This window comes from Entelurus aequoreus, linkage group LG26, assembly GCF_033978785.1.
Source record: "Entelurus aequoreus isolate RoL-2023_Sb linkage group LG26, RoL_Eaeq_v1.1, whole genome shotgun sequence".
Classification (NCBI taxonomy): domain Eukaryota; kingdom Metazoa; phylum Chordata; class Actinopteri; order Syngnathiformes; family Syngnathidae; genus Entelurus; species Entelurus aequoreus.
In genome coordinates this window covers 26,421,729-26,443,577 of record NC_084756.1, presented here as the reverse complement: position 1 = coordinate 26,443,577, position 21,849 = coordinate 26,421,729, and the positions used below count along the sequence as shown (strand labels likewise).

Genomic DNA, 21,849 nt, shown 5'->3' with positions numbered 1-21,849 from the left:
GCACACAATAGCCACAAGCTAGACATACGTAAGAAGAATATTGCAGGCTAAAACAGCACATTTGTCAATTTAAACAAGTCAATAATTATAGTATACTGCACATCTCCAAGGCAGAAGGGGATTAGGCCGCCCAAAAAATATGTCGGTACTCAGTTGTGATACACTTTTCCACCACTTGTGGCAGCAATGACAATCTCAAACAAACAGGAGTCTGGAGCTAAAAGTCATAGAAGTTTCTAAAGCGCAAAAATGATGACCAAAGTGGTGAAGCTGTATTTTCATTTGCACTTAAATCGACAGTTTGAATAGGAAACATTCCATTTTTATTTATTATAAATTTAGATGGAAATTTATATATATATATATATATATATATATATATATATATATATATATATATATATATATATATATATATATATATATATATATATATATATATATATATTAGGGCTGCAACTAACGATTAATTTGATAATCGATTAATCTGTCGATTATTACTTCGATTAATCGATTAATAATCGGATAAAAGAGACCAACTACATTTCTATCCTTTCCAGTATTTTATTTTTAAAAAACAGCATACTGGCACCATACTTATTTTGATTATTGTTTCTCAGCTGTTTGTAAATGTTGCAGTTTATAAATAAAGAATTATTTTTAAAAAAATATATATATATATATATTTTTATTTTTTTTTAAAGCCCCTGCGCATGCGCATAACATAGATCCAACGAATCGATGACTAAATTAATCGGCAACTATTTTTATAATCGATTTTAATCGATTATTTTAATCGTGAGATGGACAGGCGGATCGGTGCGGCGTCTTCAGTAATGCGGACGCTGTATCGATCCGTTGTGGTAAAGAAGGAGCTGAGCCGGAAGGCAAAGCTCTCAATTTACCGCTCGATCTACGTTCCCATCCTCACCTATGGTCATGAGCTTTGGGTTATGACCGAAAGGACAAGATCACGGGTACAGGCGGCCGAAATGAGTTTCCTCCGCCGGGTGGCGGGGCTCTCCCTTAGAGATAGGGTGAGAAGCTCTGCCATCCGGGGGGAGCTCAAAGTAAAGCCGCTGCTCCTCCACATGGAGAGGAGCCAGATGAGGTGGTTCGGGCATCTGGTCAGGATGCCACCCGAACGCCTCCCTAGGGAGGTGTTTAGGGCACGTCCAACCGGTAGGAGGCCACGGGGAAGACCCAGGACACGTTGGGAAGACTATGTCTCCCGGCTGGCCTGGGAACGCCTCGGGATCCCCCGGGAGGAGCTGGACGAAGTGGCTGGGGAGAGGAAAGTCTGGGCTTCCCTGCTTAGGCTGCTGCCCCCGCGACCCGACCTCGGATAAGCGGAAGAAGATGGATGGATGGATGGATTTTAATCGATTTAATCGATTAGTTGTTGCAGCCCTAATATATATATATATATATATATATATATATATATATATATATATATATATATATATATATATATATATATATATACATATATATCCCATCTAAATAAAAAAATACAATTGAATATGTTCTATGAATGAATATACATACATGTACATACACATATTTTATATATAAGTAAGTCTCTTTTTTTTTTTAACTTTTAACACGTAAATCTTCAGATAGGCTTCAGATCGATCCATTTATTATACTTTTTTTTATGTTTGTTTCTCTAATGCCCTTTTTGCAATAGAAAACTTTTTTTTTATGGCAAATACACAACATTTGCCATATGTTTCCCCAGAAATAGATTTCATGTGAAGTAATTGGAGCCTTCATCAACAATTCATAACATTTTGATTCATGATTCTTTTTCAGCAATGCCAGTTTAAAAGTAAAAGGAAACAAACTTTTTTCATTACTTTTCTGATGTTATTTTTGGTGCTAGTGTTTTTAGAAAGTGAAGTTAAAAAGGGAGCACTTTGGACGTCCGTGTTGTGGACTTGTGTGTAGCACTTGTCAGGAAAGTACAAAGAACTACTTTCTGCTTCGTCTGACAATAGGAGGGAGAACAATCCTGCTGTTCTTGGACTACATGTGTGTTTTAGGAACCCCCCCCCCCCTGCAGTAAGTAGGAGGCAGGGAGCAAGTGAGCAAGTCTCAGTTGGGGTTTAGACCGAAGAGATTAAGAACTAATCCAGGAGCACGGACAATCCAAAGAAGCCTGATCTTGTCCAGGGAGACTCAGACAGAACTGGATTATATTTCTCATCTTCACCCTTTTTTTCTGCTGCTCTTCTGGGTTCTTGGCTGAAGACGTTCCAGGAAAGCGAGGACAAAGCAAGATGGTGAGGAGCAGACGCTGCGTGACTCTGGCGGACTGACAATGACTCACAGTCCCAAAGGAAGCAAACATCTTCTGCAACCTCAGCTGACCTCGGCTTTCATGAACACTTTCTTTCTCTCCACCAGACCACTAAGTGTTGCATGTCCATGATCACCACTTGGAAGGAAGATCCCCATCCAATATCACTCTGATATCAGCTACAAATACAAGTACTGGATGATATTGGCTTGCATCTAAAGTCCCTGATACGAGCAGTTCTGCAGTGTTTACTTGTGTGTGATATCATGTGTGATACAAGCAGTCCTGCAGCGTGTCTACTTGTGTGTGATATCATGTGTGATACAAGCAGTCCTGCAGTGTTTACTTGTGTGTGATATCATGTGTGATACGAGCAGTTCTGCAGTGTTTACTTGTGTGTGATATCATGTGTGAGACGAGCAGTCCTGCAGTGTTTACTTGTGTGTGATATCATGTGTGATACAAGCAGTCCTGCAGTGTTTACTTGTGTGTGATATGTGCGATACGAGCAGTTCTGCAGTGTTTACTTGTGTGTGATATCATGTGTGATACAAGCAGTCCTGCAGCGTGTCTACTTGTGTGTGATATCATGTGTGATACAAGCAGTCCTGCAGCGTGTCTACTTGTGTGTGATATCATGTGTGATACAAGCAGTCCTGCAGTGTTTACTTGTGTGTGATATCATGTGTGACACAAGCAGTCCTGCAGCGTGTCTACTTGTGTGTGATATCATGTGTGATACAAGCAGTCCTGCAGTGTTTACTTGTGTGTGATATCATGTGTGATACAAGCAGTCCTGCAGTGTTTACTTGTGTGTGATATCATGTGTGACACAAGCAGTCCTGCAGCGTGTCTACTTGTGTGTGATATCATGTGTGATACAAGCAGTCCTGCAGAGTGTTTACTTCTGTGTGATATCATGTGTGATACGAGCAGTCCTGCAGTGTTTACTTGTGTGTGATATCATGTGGGATACAAGCATTCCTACACAGTGTTTACTTGTGTGTGATATCATGTGTGATACGAGCAGTCCTGCAGATTCTTTACTTGTGTGTGATATCATGTGCGATACAAGCAGTCCTGCAGATTGTTTAGTTGTGTGATATGTGCGATACAAGCAGTCCTGCAGATGTTCTACTTGTGTGGGATATCATGTGCAATACAAGCAGTCCTGCAGAGTGTTTACTTGTGTGGGATATCATGTGTGATACGAGCAGTCCTGCAGAGTGTTTACTTGTGTGTGATATCATGTGTGATACGAGCAGTCCTGCAGTGTTTACTTGTGTGTGATATCATGTGTGATACGAGCAGTCCTGCAGTGTTTGCTTGTGTGTGATATCATGTGTGATACAAGCAGTCCTGCAGAGTGTTTACTTGTGTGATATCATGTGTGATACGAGCAGTCCTGCAGATTGTTTACTTGTGGGTGATATCATGTGCGATAAAGCAGTCCTGCAGATTGTTTACTTGTGTGATATGTGCGATACAAGCAGTCCTGCAGCTGTTTTACTTGTGTGGGATATCATGTGCGATACGAGCAGTCCTGCAGAGTGTTTACTCGTGTGTGATATCATGTGCCATACAAGCAGTCCTGCAGAGTGTTTACTTGTGTGTGATACAAGCAGTCCTGCAGAGTGTTTACTTGTGTGTGATATCATGTGCCATGCAAGCAGTCCTGCAGATTGTTTACTTGTGTGTGATATGTGCGATACAAGTAGTCCTACAGATTTTTTACTTGTGTGGGATATCATGTGTGATACGAGCAGTCCTGCAGAGTGTTTACTCGTGTGTGATATCATGTGTGATACAAGCAGTCCTGCAGAGTGTTTACTCGTGTGGGATATCATGTGTCCTGCAGAGTGTTTACTTGTGTGTGATATCATGTGCCATACAAGCAGTCCTGCAGATTGTTTACTTGTGTGTGATATCATGTGCGATACAAGCAGTCCTGCAGATTGTTTACTTGTGTGTGATATGTGCGATACAAGTAGTCCTGCAGATTTTTTACTTGTGTGTGATATCATGTGCGATACAAGCATTCTTCTTCTTCTTCTTTCGTGTATCGTCTTCATATGTCCATCTTCGTGTCGTGTAGCCACTCCCTCGTCTCAGGTCCCACTTGGAAGAGCATTCCTGCAGAGTGTTTACTTGTGTGTGATATAAGCAGTCCTGCGGCGTGTTTACTTGCGTGTGATATCATGTGTGATACGAGCAGTCCTGCGGCGTGTTTAATTGTGTGTGATATCATGTGCAATACGAGCAGTCCTGCGGCGTGTTTGCTTGTGTGTGATATCATGTGCGATACAAGCAGTCCTGCGGCGTGTTTACTTGTGTGTGATATCATGTGCGATACAAGCGGTCCTGCAGCGTGTTTGCTTGTGTGTGATATCATGTGCGATACAAGCAGTCCTGTGGCGTGTTTGCTTGTGTGTGATATCATGTGTGATACAAGCAGTCCTGCAGAGTGTTTACTTGTGTATGATATCATGTGTGATACAAGCAGTCCTGCAGAGTGTTTACTTGTGTGTGATATCATGTGCGATACAAGCAGTCCTGCAGAGTTTACTTGTGTGTGATATCATGTGTGAAACAAGCAATCCTGCTGCGTGTTTGCTTGTGTGTGATATCATGTGCGATACAAGCAGTCCTGCGGCGTGTTTGCTTGTGTGTGATATGCGCAATACGAGCAATCGTACGGCATGTTTACTTGTGTGATATCATGTGCGATACGAGCAGTCCTGCGGCGTGTTTGCTTGTGTGTGAAATATAATTTGCGATACCAGCAGTCCTGCAGCATGTTTGCTCATGTGCGATACAAGCAGTCCCACAGCGTGTTTGCTCATGTGCAATATAAGCAGTCCTGCAGCATGTTTACTTGTGTGTGATATCATGTGCGATACAAGCAGCCCTGCAGAGTGTATACATTTTTTCCTCATTTTAAAAGGCAGCACTAGAGAGCCAATTTTGGAGTGTAACATAACATTTTTCAGCACAGCTGACGCCGCTGAAACACATGGGGACTTTTCGTGCATGCTAAGGGTCTCAAAAAGGCGTCCAAACATATTGAAATTTCAGTTTTTTCTTGTCTAGGGCCCCTGCGAGACTTGCTCCGCTGCTCGGGCCCTAATATGTATAAGACTCACATAACACTTTTTTGGATTTTACATTGGAAGTGTCCGCAGCACAGCATTCACTTATATGGCCCAATCCAAACAAGCTTTCCCGCAAGTTAACCAATACAAAACTCAACCTGCTCACTGAACTTAGTGGATATTATTAAAATAAAAATCACCACACATAAATGAAAATGACACCCATTTAAATCCACTACAATGCATGATGGGGAAAAACACTCTCTTATTCAAATGTGAAAGGCAGGAAATTAAATGTTCTAAAGATGGAAGTAAAGACTAAAAGATTGTCTGAGTCAAGTCATTTGGTTTTGTTTTGTCCGCAGTGGACCTGGACTGACCTGTGATCAGACCTGGGACACAAACTCGCGGTCCAACATTCCATCAGACATGAGTGGAGGCAAGCGTCCCGGGATCAAGGGCCTGGTGTCCGGCTCCCAGGAGCGCCGTCGTTTCAAGAGCGACCTGTCCGTGGACATGATCAGCCCGCCCATGGGCGACTTCCGCCACACCATGCACGTGGGCCGCGGCGGGGACGTGTTTGGAGACACTTCCTTCCTGAGCAACTACGGCGGCGCCAAGGAACCGAGCAGCCCGGACTCGGCACACAGCTCCAAGTCCAACGGCTTTTTCACGCGCACTTTCAGGCACATACGGAAGAATTCCGGGCCGCGGGGAGAAGCGCGGGACTTGTCGTCGCCGCCACCAGACATCTCGCCCATCATCAAGAACGCCATCTCTCTGCCTCAACTCAACCTGGATTCTCCAAACGGATCCCTGCAGAGGCTCACCATCCCAAACTCCATCAGCTCAACAGATGGCTCCATCTGCACGTATGGTGAGATCATGGGATGAGGGCTTTGCACTCATATGGCCCCATTCATGGGTGGGTCTCACGTAAGAGGAAGAGGGGGGTTAATCATTGTGCACTTTCTGCTGAAAATGATGCAAAGCCCCATTCTACGAAGCAACTGACGCTGTAGTCAATGTTGGAATTGCCACGCAACATATTCAGCACTCTACTGCCATCTAGTGGCTAACGTGGATAGTGCAGGGGTATCCTCAGCATGTCAGGGTGATGACCATGGATTTGACATTGAAGTGTATACAGCACAGCATTTCTATTTATGACCCAATCCAAACAACCTTTCCCACTTATGGCATAAACTGCAACCAACACAAAAACACAACCTGCTCACTGAATGTTGTGGATATCTAAAAAAAATGTCCAAGCACCACACATAATTGAACACTCTCTCCACACTTTGGCACATTTTAGCTGCTTGATATTTCTGATTGAATCCAAAACTTAAAGAAGGTTGTCACGGAAGTAAATGTAACTAACTATAGATCTATAATTATATATGTACAATAAATAAACAGTATTAATAATATCTCCTACCGCGTAGCGATGTGTAGATAGCTCGCCGTCATTTTCAGAAGAAAATCAGCAATGAAAAAAATCGGACCTAAACAGGTTCAAAAATATAAATTAGCACTCAAATACATTTAGATTACAGTCTTCAAAATAATGTAATTGTTCAACAATTGCCACATTTTACACAGCAATATCAAAACATTAAATACATTACACAATTATGGCCACATTTCACAGAGCAATATCAAAAATATACATGCATTCAATCCATTGTGGCGGTTAATTTGTGTCTTTACTACGAAAGCTTTTTTTTTTTTACACTGAATATTTGGTGTTTGAATTTTATGCTGAATTTCATAGAAAATAAACTCTGTGTAAAAATTCAATGTATGAAAATTTGCTGCTTCAAAATGCTAGTCTCACTTCCGGTCAATTGAGACAGAAGCAAATCGAGACTGTCTCAGAAGCAGCCAATGAGGTGTCAAGCTTAAAGTCACGTGACACGGGTCACTGGACATAATACAACATAATTAACATTTTAATGCGGCTCGCTGGATGTGTTCAAACTATAGAAATGGTTCCAGTGGTTAAAATCTGCACTTTTGAATGACATACGGAAGGACGGTGACATAAGGAACAGTGTAACTCGGCCTGTCGCCATCACGTCTCCATCTCGTCGCTGCCACCACAGCCGGGGGGGCAATAGACTACAGACTGTGGTGAAGTAGGCCGGCTTCGTCGCGTGAAGAAGCCTACAATTTTTGGTTGGGTTTTCCGCTCTATATGCTGAATAGCAATATACGATATATATCTCGATATCTTTTCCATAAAGTAAAAAGAAAAACACAAAACAGTCCTGAGATACTAAGTATGTCATTATTATGACTTAGTAAGTCATTATTGTGACTTAGTAATTTACTAAGTCACAATAATGACAAAATAATGACTTACTAAGTGAAATTAATTACTTACTGTAAGTAAGCGTTTGCAATAAGCGTTTGAAAAAAAGAGTTAAAAGTGGGGCCACACGCTGACATATGCTCAACTCATCATGCTTCATTTATTACAGCATTTGGGAAGCCTGTAGTTGATTTGTATTATGTAAATGTTATATTTGTATCCCGCGATGAGGTGGCAACTTGTCCAGGGTGTACCCCGCCTTCCGCCCGATTGTAGCTGAGATAGGCTCCAGCGCCCCCCGCGACCCCGAAGGGAATAAGCGGTAGAAAATGGATGGATGGATGGATATAGTTGTATCAACATGTGATAGCAGAGACCCTGCCATTCAAAACTCGGCTGCTGCATTACTAATTATTAATGTAACTATAGCTGAAAAAATAGTACAATAGCAATAGGAGAGACTATTCATCCCTGAACACCATGGAGTTCATGTAGGCTTTATGATGCACTTACATTATTATATCAACTATCAGAGACAGAAACTCTTCTTTTAACATAATGTCCTTTTTTGCTGCTTCAACACAGCTCAATCAACAGAAAAAGGTCAAGTGAAATAACTTAGTTGTTAACTGTAGGTCAATAATGCTTGTCTTTCTCTCAGATAGACAGAGCTTTGCTGTCTGTTTCATGTGGGGCGCACACACACGCACACACACACACACACACACACACACACACACTGCACAGTGAGCTAACGCTACGCTAAAAGCTAATTAGCCTTCACCTCAAGGACTGCGAGCGAGCTGAGCTGCCGCTTATGTTTCTAGAACGTCAACGGGCTCGTAGTGATGTTACTAGTAGTTGAGTTGTGGAGGACTGGGAGGTGTTTATTATAATTTGGGGAGAGTCCGCTGCTTACCTGCTGAACACCTTTCTGCTCACCACACCGCAGGAGCACTGACTCCACGCGCTCTGAATACGCACTGCTGATTGGCTTACCGCTCTGCGTGTAGCCAATCAGATGGTTGTGTGGGTGGGACAATGCTGGGTGCTGCAGAGACGTACTGACAGAGGCAGAGGCAGAACGAAGCGTAGCAGCATGTTAAGACTTTAGTTTAGGCGGTGGCTCTTTGTTGTTAAGGCGGCCGCCTTAACAACTTAAGGAGGTGGTCTGCAGGAGTGCAGTGTATATTCTCAATATTCAGTGTTTTATTGTTCATAGTTTATGTCGTAAATCGCAGTCTATATTTTTATGTACGTACTAATTTTCATCATTCAGTAAAATGACTAAAGTTTTTGTGATGGTTTGTTTAGTTTTTTACTGAAAAAGACACTCGCATGTACATGAAAAATACAGAATGTGGGATTTACAATATTAACTATGAACAATAAAACACTGAATATATAAAATATATGAACGTTGCTCCTCTACTGTAGACCACCTCTTTTTATAATCAAGGAAGAGCAACAAAGATGCAACAAACACGGCGAAAAATAAAGGCAAAAGGATAAAGAAAACATCCACTTGGATATAATATGACTGTTCTATGGTCACTGTATGCATCCAAACATGTCTTCTTCTTTAAGTTGACCTGAACGTCATTAGCCAGCACACCTAGGAAAAGTATGTCACTCAAAAGTGCAGAGTTTAACCATTGGAGTCCTTTCTATAGTTTGAAAACATCCAGCGGGCCACATTGAAATGTTAATTATGTTGTATTATAGCCCAGATAGATAGTCCAGTTAATTGCTTTGTTGATGCAGTTTTGCAAGACCCGTGTCACGTGACTTCCAACTGGCACCTCATTGGCTGCTTCTGAGTCAGGACCGATTGCTTCCCTCCCAATTTACGCTGGATTTGTTTCATGAAATTGTCAGCATAATTTCATGTAAAAAAAAAAAAAAAAAGTTCAGTTCACAAAATAAAACTCAAACGCAAAAAATGATGTTAAATAACTTCAGTGTCAAAAAAAACATTCATAATAAAAGACACAAATTAACCTCAACAGTACATCATTTGATACAATTAAATCAATATAAAGTCAAACTTCTTAAGTCGGAAGTCAGAAGTGCACTTTATATATCTATCAATTGGCATTAAACCAAGTTTTAATCAAGTTTACATCACTTTCATATTTCATATTCGTCATTTAGGATATTCAGACATCATTTGATTACACGCTACGCTAGCACACTCAGTTAGCACGTTAAGCTAGCACGCTAAACTAGCACGCTAAGTTAGCACGCTAAGCTAGCACGCTAAGCTAGCATGCTAAGCTAGCACGCTAAGCTAGCACACTAAGTTAGCACGCTAAGCTAGCACACTAAGTTAGCACGCTAAGTTAGCACGCTAAGCTAGCACGCTAAGCTAGCACGCAAGCTAGCACGCTAAGCTAGCACGCTAAGTTAGCATGTAGCGCTACTGACTTTGAATGGACGCCGCCACGTTTCAAGCATTAATCAAAGAATGTATTGACTCACCGCTGAGAGGTCTAAAGCAAAGATGAAGATGCTTTGTTCCTAGTTAGATGACTTCATCATAAACCCGCCAAACAGAGCGCGGCAGTCACGTGATTAGCAACAGGTGGCGCCAGGATTTAAAGAGCTCGCGTCAAGCGGAAATGTGACGTCACCTTGTTACATAAACAAGCTCGGAGTCGAACTTTCACATCCCCTTAATATCTAGTTATACTAATCAATAATTATAATAATTATTTTATAAAAATAATATATAAATAACTCTGTACACCAATAAACGTATAGGCTATATATATATATATTCTGTTACTTTACATGCTTTCGGCCCCTGGCCAAATGTACTTGTTAATATTCATAATAACAATATGACTAATACTTGTTAATATTCATAATAACAATATGACTAATACTTGTTAATATTTAGAATAACAATATCACTAATACTTGTTCATATTTATAATAATATGACTAATACATGTTGATATTTATTATAATATGACTAATACATGTTGATATTTATTATAATAATATGACTAATACTTGTTAATATTTATAATAACGATATGACTAATACTTGTTAATATGTATAATAACAATATGACTAATACTTGTTAATATTTATAATAACAAGATCACTAATACTTGTTAATATTTATAATAACAATATGACTAATACTTGTTAATATTTATAATAACAATATGACTAATACTTGTTAATATTTATAATAACAAGATCACTAATACTTGTTAATATTTATAATAATATCACTAATACTTGTTAATATTTATAATAACAATATGACTAATACTTGTTGATATTTATAATAACAATATGACTAATACTTGTTGATATTTAAAATAACAATATGACTAATACTTGTTGATATTTATAATAACAATATGACTAATACTTGTTCATATTTATAATAACAATATGACTAATACTAGTTAATATTTATAATAGCAATATGACTAATACTAGTTCATATTTATAATAACAATATCACTAATACTAGTTCATATTTGTAATAACAATATGACTAATACTAGTTCATATTTATAATAACAATATGACTAATACTAGTTAATATTTATAATAGCAATATGACTAATACTAGTTCATATTTATAATAGCAATATGACTAATACTAGTTAATATTTATAATAGCAATATGACTAATACTAGTTAATATTTATAATAACAATATGACTAATACTAGTTAATATTCAAGTCACCACATGTAAATGGACTATTGCGCTTTGTGGATGTTTTAATTAGCTTTTATGGGCATAATAGAGGACCTCCCATTGACTTTGCTGTAAGCAGACTTTTATCTTTAAAACGTCATCTGTCATAATGAATGTCTGTCATAATGATTGTCTGTCATAATGAATGTCTGTCATAATGACTGTCTGTCATAATGGATGTCTGTCATAATGATTGTCTGTCATAATGAATGTCTGTCATAATGATTGTCTGTCATAATGAATGTCTGTCATAATGATTGTCTGTCATAATGAATGTCTGTCATAATGATTGTCTGTCATAATGAATGTCTGTCATAATGAATGTCTGTCATAATGATTGTCTGTCATAATGAATGTCTGTCATAATGATTGTCTGTCATAATGAATGTCTGTCATAATGAATGTCTGTCATAATGATTGTCTGTCATAATGAATGTCTGTCATAATGATTGTCTGTCATAATGAATGTCTGTCATAATGATTGTCTGTCATAATGAATGTCTGTCATAATGAATGTCTGTCATAATGAATGTCTGTCATAATGATTGTCTGTCATAATGAATGTCTGTCATAATGAATGTCTGTCATAATGATTGTCTGTCATAATGATTGTCTGTCATAATGATTGTCTGTCATAATGAATGTCTGTCATAATGATTGTCTGTCATAATGAATGTCTGTCATAATGATTGTCTGTCATAATGAATGTCTGTCATAATGAATGTCTGTCATAATGATTGTCTGTCATAATGATTGTGAACAATAGGCAATGTTCCAAAAAAAGTGCACTTGTCTTTTAAGTATGAGAAGAATGAGAGAGAGTTAGAGAGAATCCAGCATTCACACAGTAAATGATGATCACTTTTCACTCTCTGACTCTGTGAACACTTGCAGACAAAAACAACACAACAAATGTCACACACACACACACACACACACACACACACACACACACACACACACACACACACACACACACACACACACACACACACACACACACACACACACACACACACACACACACACACACACCAAGAGGCACTTTGTTGGCTTTCTTTCAACATGATTCCCACATTCCTCCATGACAACCAGCTAACATGCAGCCTTCTTGGGACTCATCTCAAATCACCTTGGCAACACATGTACACACACACGCCTGTACACACTCTTTACTACACACACACACCTGTACACACTCTTTACTACACACACACGCCTGTACACACTCTTTACTACACACACACGCCTGTACACACTCTTTACTACACACACATGCACACACTCTTTACTACACACACACGCCTGTACACACTCTTTACTACACACACATGCACACACTCTTTACTACACACAACTATACACACTCTTTACTACACACACACACACGCCTGTACACACTCTTTACTACACACACATGCACACACTCTTTACTACACACAACTATACACACTCTTTACTACACACACACACACGCCTGTACACACTCTTTACTACACACACATGCACACACTCTTTACTACACACAACTATACACACTCTTTACTACACACACACACGCCTGTACACACTCTTTACTACACACACATGCACACACTCTTTACTACACACAACTATACACACTCTTTACTACACACACACGCCTGTACACACTCCTTACTACACACACATGCACACACTCTTTACTACACACAACTATACACACTCTTTACTACACACTCACGCCTGTACACACTCCTTACTACACACACATGCACACACTCTTTACTACACACATCTATACACACTCTTTACTACACACACCTGTATACACTCTTTACTACACACACCTGTATACACTCTTTACTGCACACACCTGTATACACTCTTTACTACACACATCTGTACACACTCTTTACTACACACACCTGTACACACTCTTTACTACACGCACCTGTATACACTCTTTACTACACACACCTGTACACACTCTTTACTACACACACCTGTATACACTCTTTACTACACACAACTGTATACACTCTTTACTACACACACCTGTATACACTCTTTACTACACACACCTGTATACACTCTTTACTACACACACCTGTACACACTCTTTACTACACACACCTGTATACACTCTTTACTACACACACCTGTATACACTCTTTACTACACACACCTGTATACACTCTTTACTACACACACCTGTACACACTCTTTACTACACACACATGTATACACTCTTTACTACACACACCAGTATACACTCTTTACTACACACAACTATACACACTCTTTACTACACTCAAACACCTGTACACACTATTGACTACACGCACACACACACGTGCACACTCTTTACTACACGCACACACACACGTGCACACTCTTTACTACACACACCTGTACACACTCTTTACTACACACACCTGTATACACTCTTTACTACACACACCTGTATACACTCTTTACTACACACACCTGTACACACTCTTTACTACACACACCTGTATACACTCTTTACTACACACACCTGTATACACTCTTTACTACACACACCTGTACACACTCTTTACTACACACACATGTATACACTCTTTACTACACACACCAGTATACACTCTTTACTACACACAACTATACACACTCTTTACTACACTCAAACACCTGTACACACTATTGACTACACGCACACACACACGTGCACACTCTTTACTACACGCACACACCTGTACACACTCTTTACTACACACACCTGTATACACTATTTACTACACACAACTATACACACTCTTTACTACACTCAAACACCTGTACACACTATTTACTACACACACACACACACACCTGCACACTCTTTACTACACGAACACACCTGTATACACTCTTTACTACACACACCTGTACACACTCTTTACTACACACACCTGTACACACTCTTTACTACACACACACCAGTACACACTCTTTACTACACACACACTTGTACACACTATTTTCTAAACACACACACACCTGTATACACTATTTACTACGCACACCTGTAGACAGTATTTACTACACACACACCTGTACACACTCTTTACTACACACACCTGTATACACTCTTTACTACACACACCTGTATACACTCTTTACTACACACACACTTGTACACACTATTTTCTAAACACACACACACCTGTACACACACCTGTACACAGTCCTGCAGACGTCACACATGGGACGCTTTAGTAGGTAAGAATAGTTTTAGTTATATTGTAAAACTTACAAACGTTTCTTGGAGTGATGAATGAAGAATCCATACAAGTAGAAACGCTATGGACGGCTCGAAGACAGAACGGCACTTCTACTTCCGGTTGAAAGCACTAAACAGAAGGGCAATGCAACACTGCAGCACCTGCAGTGAGCAAACTCGTCCAGAAGATGGCGCCATAGCACAAACAACAACACACCTTTTTTGCTTGTTTTTATGCAAACTATTTGCATCATGGCCTTGAAGAAAAATCCATAAACTAGACGCACGGTTTTATTAGCCACAGAGTCCAAAGCGTAGGAAAAAAGGAGCGGCTTATAGTCCGGAATTTGCGGTAATTGTTTTAGTGCTTTGAATATTTGTACTTAGAATGTTAATGTTTGTTGCTACATTTTTGCAAATTTGATTAGTTGAAGAAAAAAGAAAAAAATCATGGCTTTTGATACTTGGCGCTATCTTAGAAGTACGCTAACTTTTTCTATGTTAGCATGCTAACCGTAGCATGCTAACGTTTTATGCTGGTTATTATTTGTACTCATTTTAGATTTTTTGTATTATTAATTTTTTTTATGTTTGGCTTTTTGAGTGTATGTAAAATCTCCACCGCAACCACAGAAACTCTGATAAAGTCTAACCTTCTTGACCTCGGGGCTCAACTTTTCCACTCAGATAAAAACACAAGATCAGTAATCTTGCTCTTGACTTGACAATATAGTGATGCTATCTAACCTACTTGCAGTTTCCCAGGATCAACCTTGTCAAATGATATGAAACGTGTTCATTGCAGGGATTACTGCCAAGGCTTAGGTCAGGCTGATTACAAAAATAAAATATACTGCAAGAGAAAGGAATCATAAAAACTGACTAAAAAAAATAAAGAAATTCTATTTAATTTAGTAATATTTTTTTTTGAATAAACTGTCAATAAAATGGAAGTGTAAATGAAAATACAGCTTCATCACTTTAGTCATATTTTTTGGGCTTGAGAAACTTTTCCATGATTTTAGCTCCAGACTTCTTCTGTTTGTGTGATGTTGTCACTACTGCCACAAGTGGTGGAAAAGTGTACTACAACTGGGCCCGAAACAGACATATGGACAAAGACTGGTCTTCCCTATCAGGTCTCATGCTGGAGGTTTTGTGCTTTCACGCACTTTGAGGCACCTGAACGTCTTTTTCCGTGTTTGCAGGTCTCCAGTCCGGATTTGTCACGCTGCCGCGCTTCTCTCGCCCGGACAAAGCCTTCCCAGACGGAGACGTCCTCAGAAGATCCGTGCGCGAGCACCGCGGCAAAGCCCCAACCCGCTCGGACTCCCTGACCTCCTTCAGCCTGGACCTGGGCCCCTCCCTGATGACTGAGGTCCTGGGCTTGTTGGACCAGCGGGCCGCAGGTGAGGAAGAGGACGGCAGCTCCACAACAGACACTTTTGTCAGCCCCGGGGCCAGCTCCACAAACTCCCCGAGAAGGAACGCAGAGGGTCAGGAGGACCCCCGCAGCACCAGCTGGACCCAGGAGGAGGAGGACAGGTCTCAGGAGGACCCCCGCAGCACCAGCTGGACCCAGGAGGAGGACAGGTCTCAGGAGGACCCCCGCAGAACCAGCTGGACCCAGGAGGAGGACAGGTCTCAGGAGGACCCCCGCAGCACCAGCTGGACCCAGGAGGAGGACAGGTCTCAGGAGGACCCCCGCAGAACCAGCTGGATGGAGGAGGACAGGTCTCAGGAGGACCCCCGCAGCACCAGCTGGACCCAGGAGGAGGACAGGTCTCCTCACACGTCTCCTGCCAGGGCGGAACCCGCCATGGAGTCGGAGCGCTTCCAGAAGGCGGCGGACGTTTTGTCTCGACATTACGGGGGAGGCGCCGTCAAGAGGAGCTTTTCCAAAACGTCCTACACCTTCTCGGAAGAAGAGGAGGAAATCAAAGTGTAGATGAGGACACTGATGGAATGTTGTCACTTTGCATACTCACTTGGAACTGTGCATGGAATTATGACCTGGGCTGTCAAAGCTCATGATCAACTCATCACTTGGAATTAATCACACAACTTCAACTGTTTGGAGGAAATAAATGTTCTATCTACAAACCCCACAAGCAGTGAAGTTGTCACCTTGTGTAAAGGCTAAATAACAAGAGAATACAACAAATCATTTTCAACTTATATTCAATTGAATAGACTGAGAAACTCTCTTATTTTTTGCAAATATTAGCTCATTTGGAATTTGACGCCTGCAACATGTTTCAAAAAAGCTGGCACAAGTGGCAAAAAAGAGTGAGAAAGTTGAGGAATGCTCATCAAACACTTATTTGGAACATCCCACAGGTGAGCAGGCTAATTGGGAACAGGTGGGTGCCATGATTGGGTATAAAAGCAGCTTCCATGAAATGCTCAGTCATTCACAAACAAGGACGGGGCGAGGGTCACCACTTTGTCAACAAATGCCTGAGCAAATTGTTGAACAACAACATTTCTCAACAAGGAATTTAGGGATTTCACCATCTACGCTACATAATATCATCAAAAGGTTCAGAGAATGTGGAGATATCACTGCACGTAAGCCATGATATTACACACCTTGGATCCCTCAGGCTGTACTGCATCAAAAAGCCACATCAGTGTGTAAAGGATATCACCACATGGGCTCAGGAACACTTCAGAAAACCACTGTCAGTAACTACAGTTGGTCGCTACATCTGTAAGTGCAAGTTAAAACTTGACTATGCAAAGCCAAAGCCATTTATCAACAACACCCAGAAAGCCACAGGCATCGCTGGGCCTGAGCTCATCTAAGATGGACTGATGCAAAGTGGAAAAGTGTTCTGTGGTCTGACGAGTCCACATTTCAAATTGTTTTTGGAAACAGTGGACGTCGTGTCCTCCGGACCAAAGAGGAAAAGAACCATCCGGACTGTTCTAGGGTGAAAGTGTAAAAGGCAGCATGTGTGATGGTATGGGGGTGTATTAGTGGCCAAGACATGGGTAACTTACACATCTGTGAAGGCACCATTAATGCTGAAAGGTACATACAGCTTTTGGAGCAACATATGTTGCCATCCAAGCAACTTTATCATGGACGCCCCTGCTTATTTCAGCAAGACAATGCCAAGCCAGGTGTTACATCAACGTGGCTTCATAGTAAAAGAGTGCAGGTACTAGACTGGCCTGCCTGTAGTCCAGACATTGCAAATGTGTGCAGGCTAAAATATGAGAAGGGAGACTGTTGAACAACTTAAGCTGTACATCAAGCAAGAATGGGAAAGAATTCCACTTCAAAAATGTGTCTCCTCACTTCCCAAACCTTTACTGAGTGTTGTTAAAAGGAAAGGCCATGTAACACACTGGTAAAAATGCCTTTTTTGCAATGTGTTGCTGCCATTAAATTCTAAGTTCATGATTATTTACAAAAAAGAAGAAAGTTTCTGAGTGTGAACATGAAATATCTTGTCTTTGCAGTCTATTCTATTGAATATAAGTTGAAAAGGATTTGTTGTATTCTCTTTTTATTTAGCTTTTACACAACCTGACAACTTCACTGCTTTTGGGGTTTGTACATCCAAACATGAAATTGAAATATAAATGTTACAGAAAATGTAAAAGTTTGAGCAGGGATTATATTACTTTAGTCCAACTGTTGGCAAGTTTTGAGCATATAAACAAGTGCATTGGAGAAAAACATTTTAAAAAATAATATTTGATGACATTCTGTCAATAAAATTGCTGTGTGGAAAAAACTTTGAAGTTAATTTAAAATATGCAAACAATTTATTGTGATTAAAAATGAAATCTTCCTTTTCTAGCTGAAAAAATTGGTATATTTAGCTAACTTGTATTATATTTAGCTCGTTTTTTTCACATTTGAGTAGAAATTAAATGGTAAATTTGTATTTATTTTGTATGTATTTATTTGAAAACACAAAAACACAAAAACAAAAACATGTGCGGGAAAGGTTCAGAAAGCCCCAGGTCACAATTATTCAAACCTAAATGTCAAATCTAAATGTTAAATCTATATATTGAATGTAAAATCTAAATATAGAATGTTAAATCTACATTTAAATGACAAATGTTCAATCTGAATGTTAAATAATACATGTTAAATCTACATTTGGAATAAGGTCAAATCTCAATGTTAAATCTACATTCAAATAAACAATGTTAACTCTACATTTGAAATAAATGTTGAATCTAAATTTTAAATGTTAAATGTAAATGTTAAATCTAAATTTACATAAATGTTGAATCTAAATGTTGAATCTACATTCTAATAAAAAATGTTCAATCTAAATCCAAACATGAAATGGGAAATATAAATGTTACAGAAAATGTACAAAGTTTGAGCAGGATTTGTGGTACTTAAGTCCAAACTGTTACCAAGTTTTGAGAGTATAAACAAGTGCATTCCAGATTTATTTGTCTTTTTATGACATTCTGTCTGTAAAATGACTGTGTGGAAAAACCTTGAAGTCAATTTCGAATATGCAAGCAATTTAAAAATGAAATCTCACTTTTCTAGCTAAAATATTTGGTGTACTTAGCTCATTTTTCTTCACATTTGAGTAGAAATTAAATGATATTTATTTTGTATGTATTTATTTGAAAAGGCAAAAAAATAACAATGTAGGCAAAACATGTGCGGGAAAAGATGAGAAAGCTCCAGGTCACAATTATTCAAACCTAAATGTCAAATCTAAATGTTAAATCTAAATGTTGAATGTAAAATCTAAATACAGAATGTTGGATCTACATTTAAATAATACATGTTAAATCTCAAATGTTAAATGATACATGTTAAATCTACATTTTAAATAAGGTAAAATCTCAATGTTAAATTTAAATTTAAATACATGTCAAATATAAATTTGAAATGTTAAATCCAAATGTTAATTGTAAATGTATATAAATGTTCAATCTGCATTCAAATAATAAATGTTGAATCTAAATTAAATGTAAATACTGAATGGTAAATGTTCATTGTTAAATATAAATGTTAAATCTAAATATGGAATGTCAAATTTGAAATCCGTTTGTTAAATCTAAATGATAAAAACTAATTTTAAAGCCAAATCCAAATGTTAAATTTAAATGTTAAATCTACATGTTTGAGCAAAAAGTATGGCACTTTTGTTTGAAAAATAAATGTGCTTGTTAAAAAGCTTTTGAAAATGTTGCTCGAAGACATCCAGACAGTCAAAGTGTTTTGTGTCCAAACTTTTCTTTTCAAGGGATTTACTGCAATTGAAAATGAAATCAGACTTTTCTAGCTGATATATTTGGAGTGTTTTGCTCACTTTTCTCACATTTGACCTATTTTCTTCACATTTGAGGTCCAAAAATGAATGTTGAATCCAAACATTAAATAGTAAATCTAAACGTTAAATCTAAACATTCAATTTTAAATGAAAATCAAAATGTTAAATATAGATGTTTGAGTACTTTAGGTCAAACAGTTAGCAAGTTTTGAGCAATGTAAAAGCTTTTTAATGTTGGATCATGACAGCAAAGTTGCTTTGTCTATTTTTAAAGTCCATTTCAACGATGTCAGTAATGTCAAGTGTGATGAATGTGATTGACAAGATGAATGTTTGACAGCACTAGTCAACATTTCCTTCTCTTTAGTTCAAATATTCTGTAGACAAGCGCTTCTGACCCAGACAAATCAAACTTTAACATGTTGGAGTTTTGGCATTTTCAAAAATGTTGGCTGGTTAATAAACTTTCTTATGAACATATTGTTAATATTTGCTGGCTTATTTTCCTTTCAAACGTGATTCTTTGGAGCTGCTCCACAAATCTTTAGATGCTTTTCAAATGATACTTGGTTAAAAGATGTCAGTGTGTCTACTAGAGGTGTGACTCTATGAAGCATTCAATCCCATTCCTGGGAGTCTGAATCTATTCTTCATTCAAACAGATTCAAACATTCAAACAGATTCAAACATTCAAACATTCAAACATTCAAACATTCAATCATTCAACATTCAAACAGATTCAAACATTCAAACATTCAAACATTCAATCATTCAACATTCAAACATTCAACATTCAAACATTCAATCATTCAACATTCAAACATTCAACATTCAAACATTCAATCATTCAAACAGATTCATGCAATGTAATATTTGGTATAATAATTATAATGAAACTTTTTAGGTTGGAGGTTGGAAAAGATCCTTCTGGTTGCATGGAGATGGACTAAAAACGTATTTTTAAACATTAATTCTTAATTTTTTTTTAAGGATTTTTGAAAATAATGCATTCATTTAGAATCAGAATGAATAAGAATCGCAATTCGGATGTGGATCAATTTTTTCGTGCACCCAACTACTTTTTGATGACATTGAACAATACCTGCTAATGGCTACTAGCTGAAATGCTAACATGACTACAAGACACTAAGGTTTTCAAATGATACTTGGTTCCAGTGTGTCTACTAGAGGTGTGACTCTATGAAGCATTCAATGCCATTCCTGGGAGTCTGAATCCATTCTTCATTCAAACAGATTCATGCAATGTAATATTTGGTATAATAATTCTAATGAAACTTTTTCAAAACAGGCTGAAGGTTAGAAAAGATCCTTGTGGTTGCATGAGATGGACTAAACATTTATTTTTAAACATTCATTCTTGTGGAAAAAAAGCTTTTTTTTTTTTTTTTGAATTGATTTTTGAAAATGATGAATCGATTTATAATCGGGATGAATAAGAATGTCATGATCATGTTTTGTTTAGTTATGCTGTTAGTTTTGGACTTCCCTAGTTCAATCAATCAATCAATCAATCAATGTTTATTTATATAGCCCTAAATCACAAGTGTCTCAAAGGGCTGTACAAGCCACAACGACATCCTCGGTACAGAGCCCACATACGGGCAAGGAAAAACTCACCCCAGTGGGACGTCGGTGAATGACTATGAGAAACCTTGGAGAGGACCGCATATGTGGGTAACCCCCCCCCTCTAGGGGAGACCGAAAGCAACGGATGTCGAGTGGGTCTGACATAACATTGTGAAAGTCCAGTCCACAGTGGATCCAACACATCAGCGGGAGTCCAGTCCACAGCGGGGCCAACAGGAAACCATCCCGAGCGGAGACGGGTCAGCAGCGCAGAGATGTCCCCAACCGATGCACAGGCTAGTGGTCCACCCGGGGTCCCGGCTCTGGAC

The 21,849-nt window shown here is 38.9% G+C and overlaps 1 protein-coding gene across 4 annotated transcripts in view; it reads left to right on the top strand.

Annotated features, from left to right (window-relative positions):
• The window catches only part of LOC133643294 (cdc42 effector protein 1-like), a 29,324-nt gene extending 8,770 nt beyond the window's left edge, over positions 1 to 20,554 (top strand). The window contains exons 2-5 of one of the 4 annotated variants that reach the window (XM_062037780.1): positions 2,257 to 2,288; positions 2,413 to 2,496; positions 5,763 to 6,274; positions 15,875 to 20,554. In XM_062037780.1, coding sequence (XP_061893764.1) covers positions 5,827 to 6,274; positions 15,875 to 16,614 — 1,188 coding nt within the window. In that variant the 5' untranslated portion in view covers positions 2,257 to 2,288; positions 2,413 to 2,496; positions 5,763 to 5,826 and the 3' untranslated portion in view covers positions 16,615 to 20,554. Of the gene's footprint in view, positions 1 to 2,153; positions 2,289 to 2,412; positions 2,497 to 5,762; positions 6,275 to 15,874 lie in introns of those variants that run through there. The other 3 variants (XM_062037779.1, XM_062037781.1, XM_062037778.1) reach the window with 3 other exon arrangements.
• Positions 20,555 to 21,849: the final 1,295 nt, after the last annotated feature.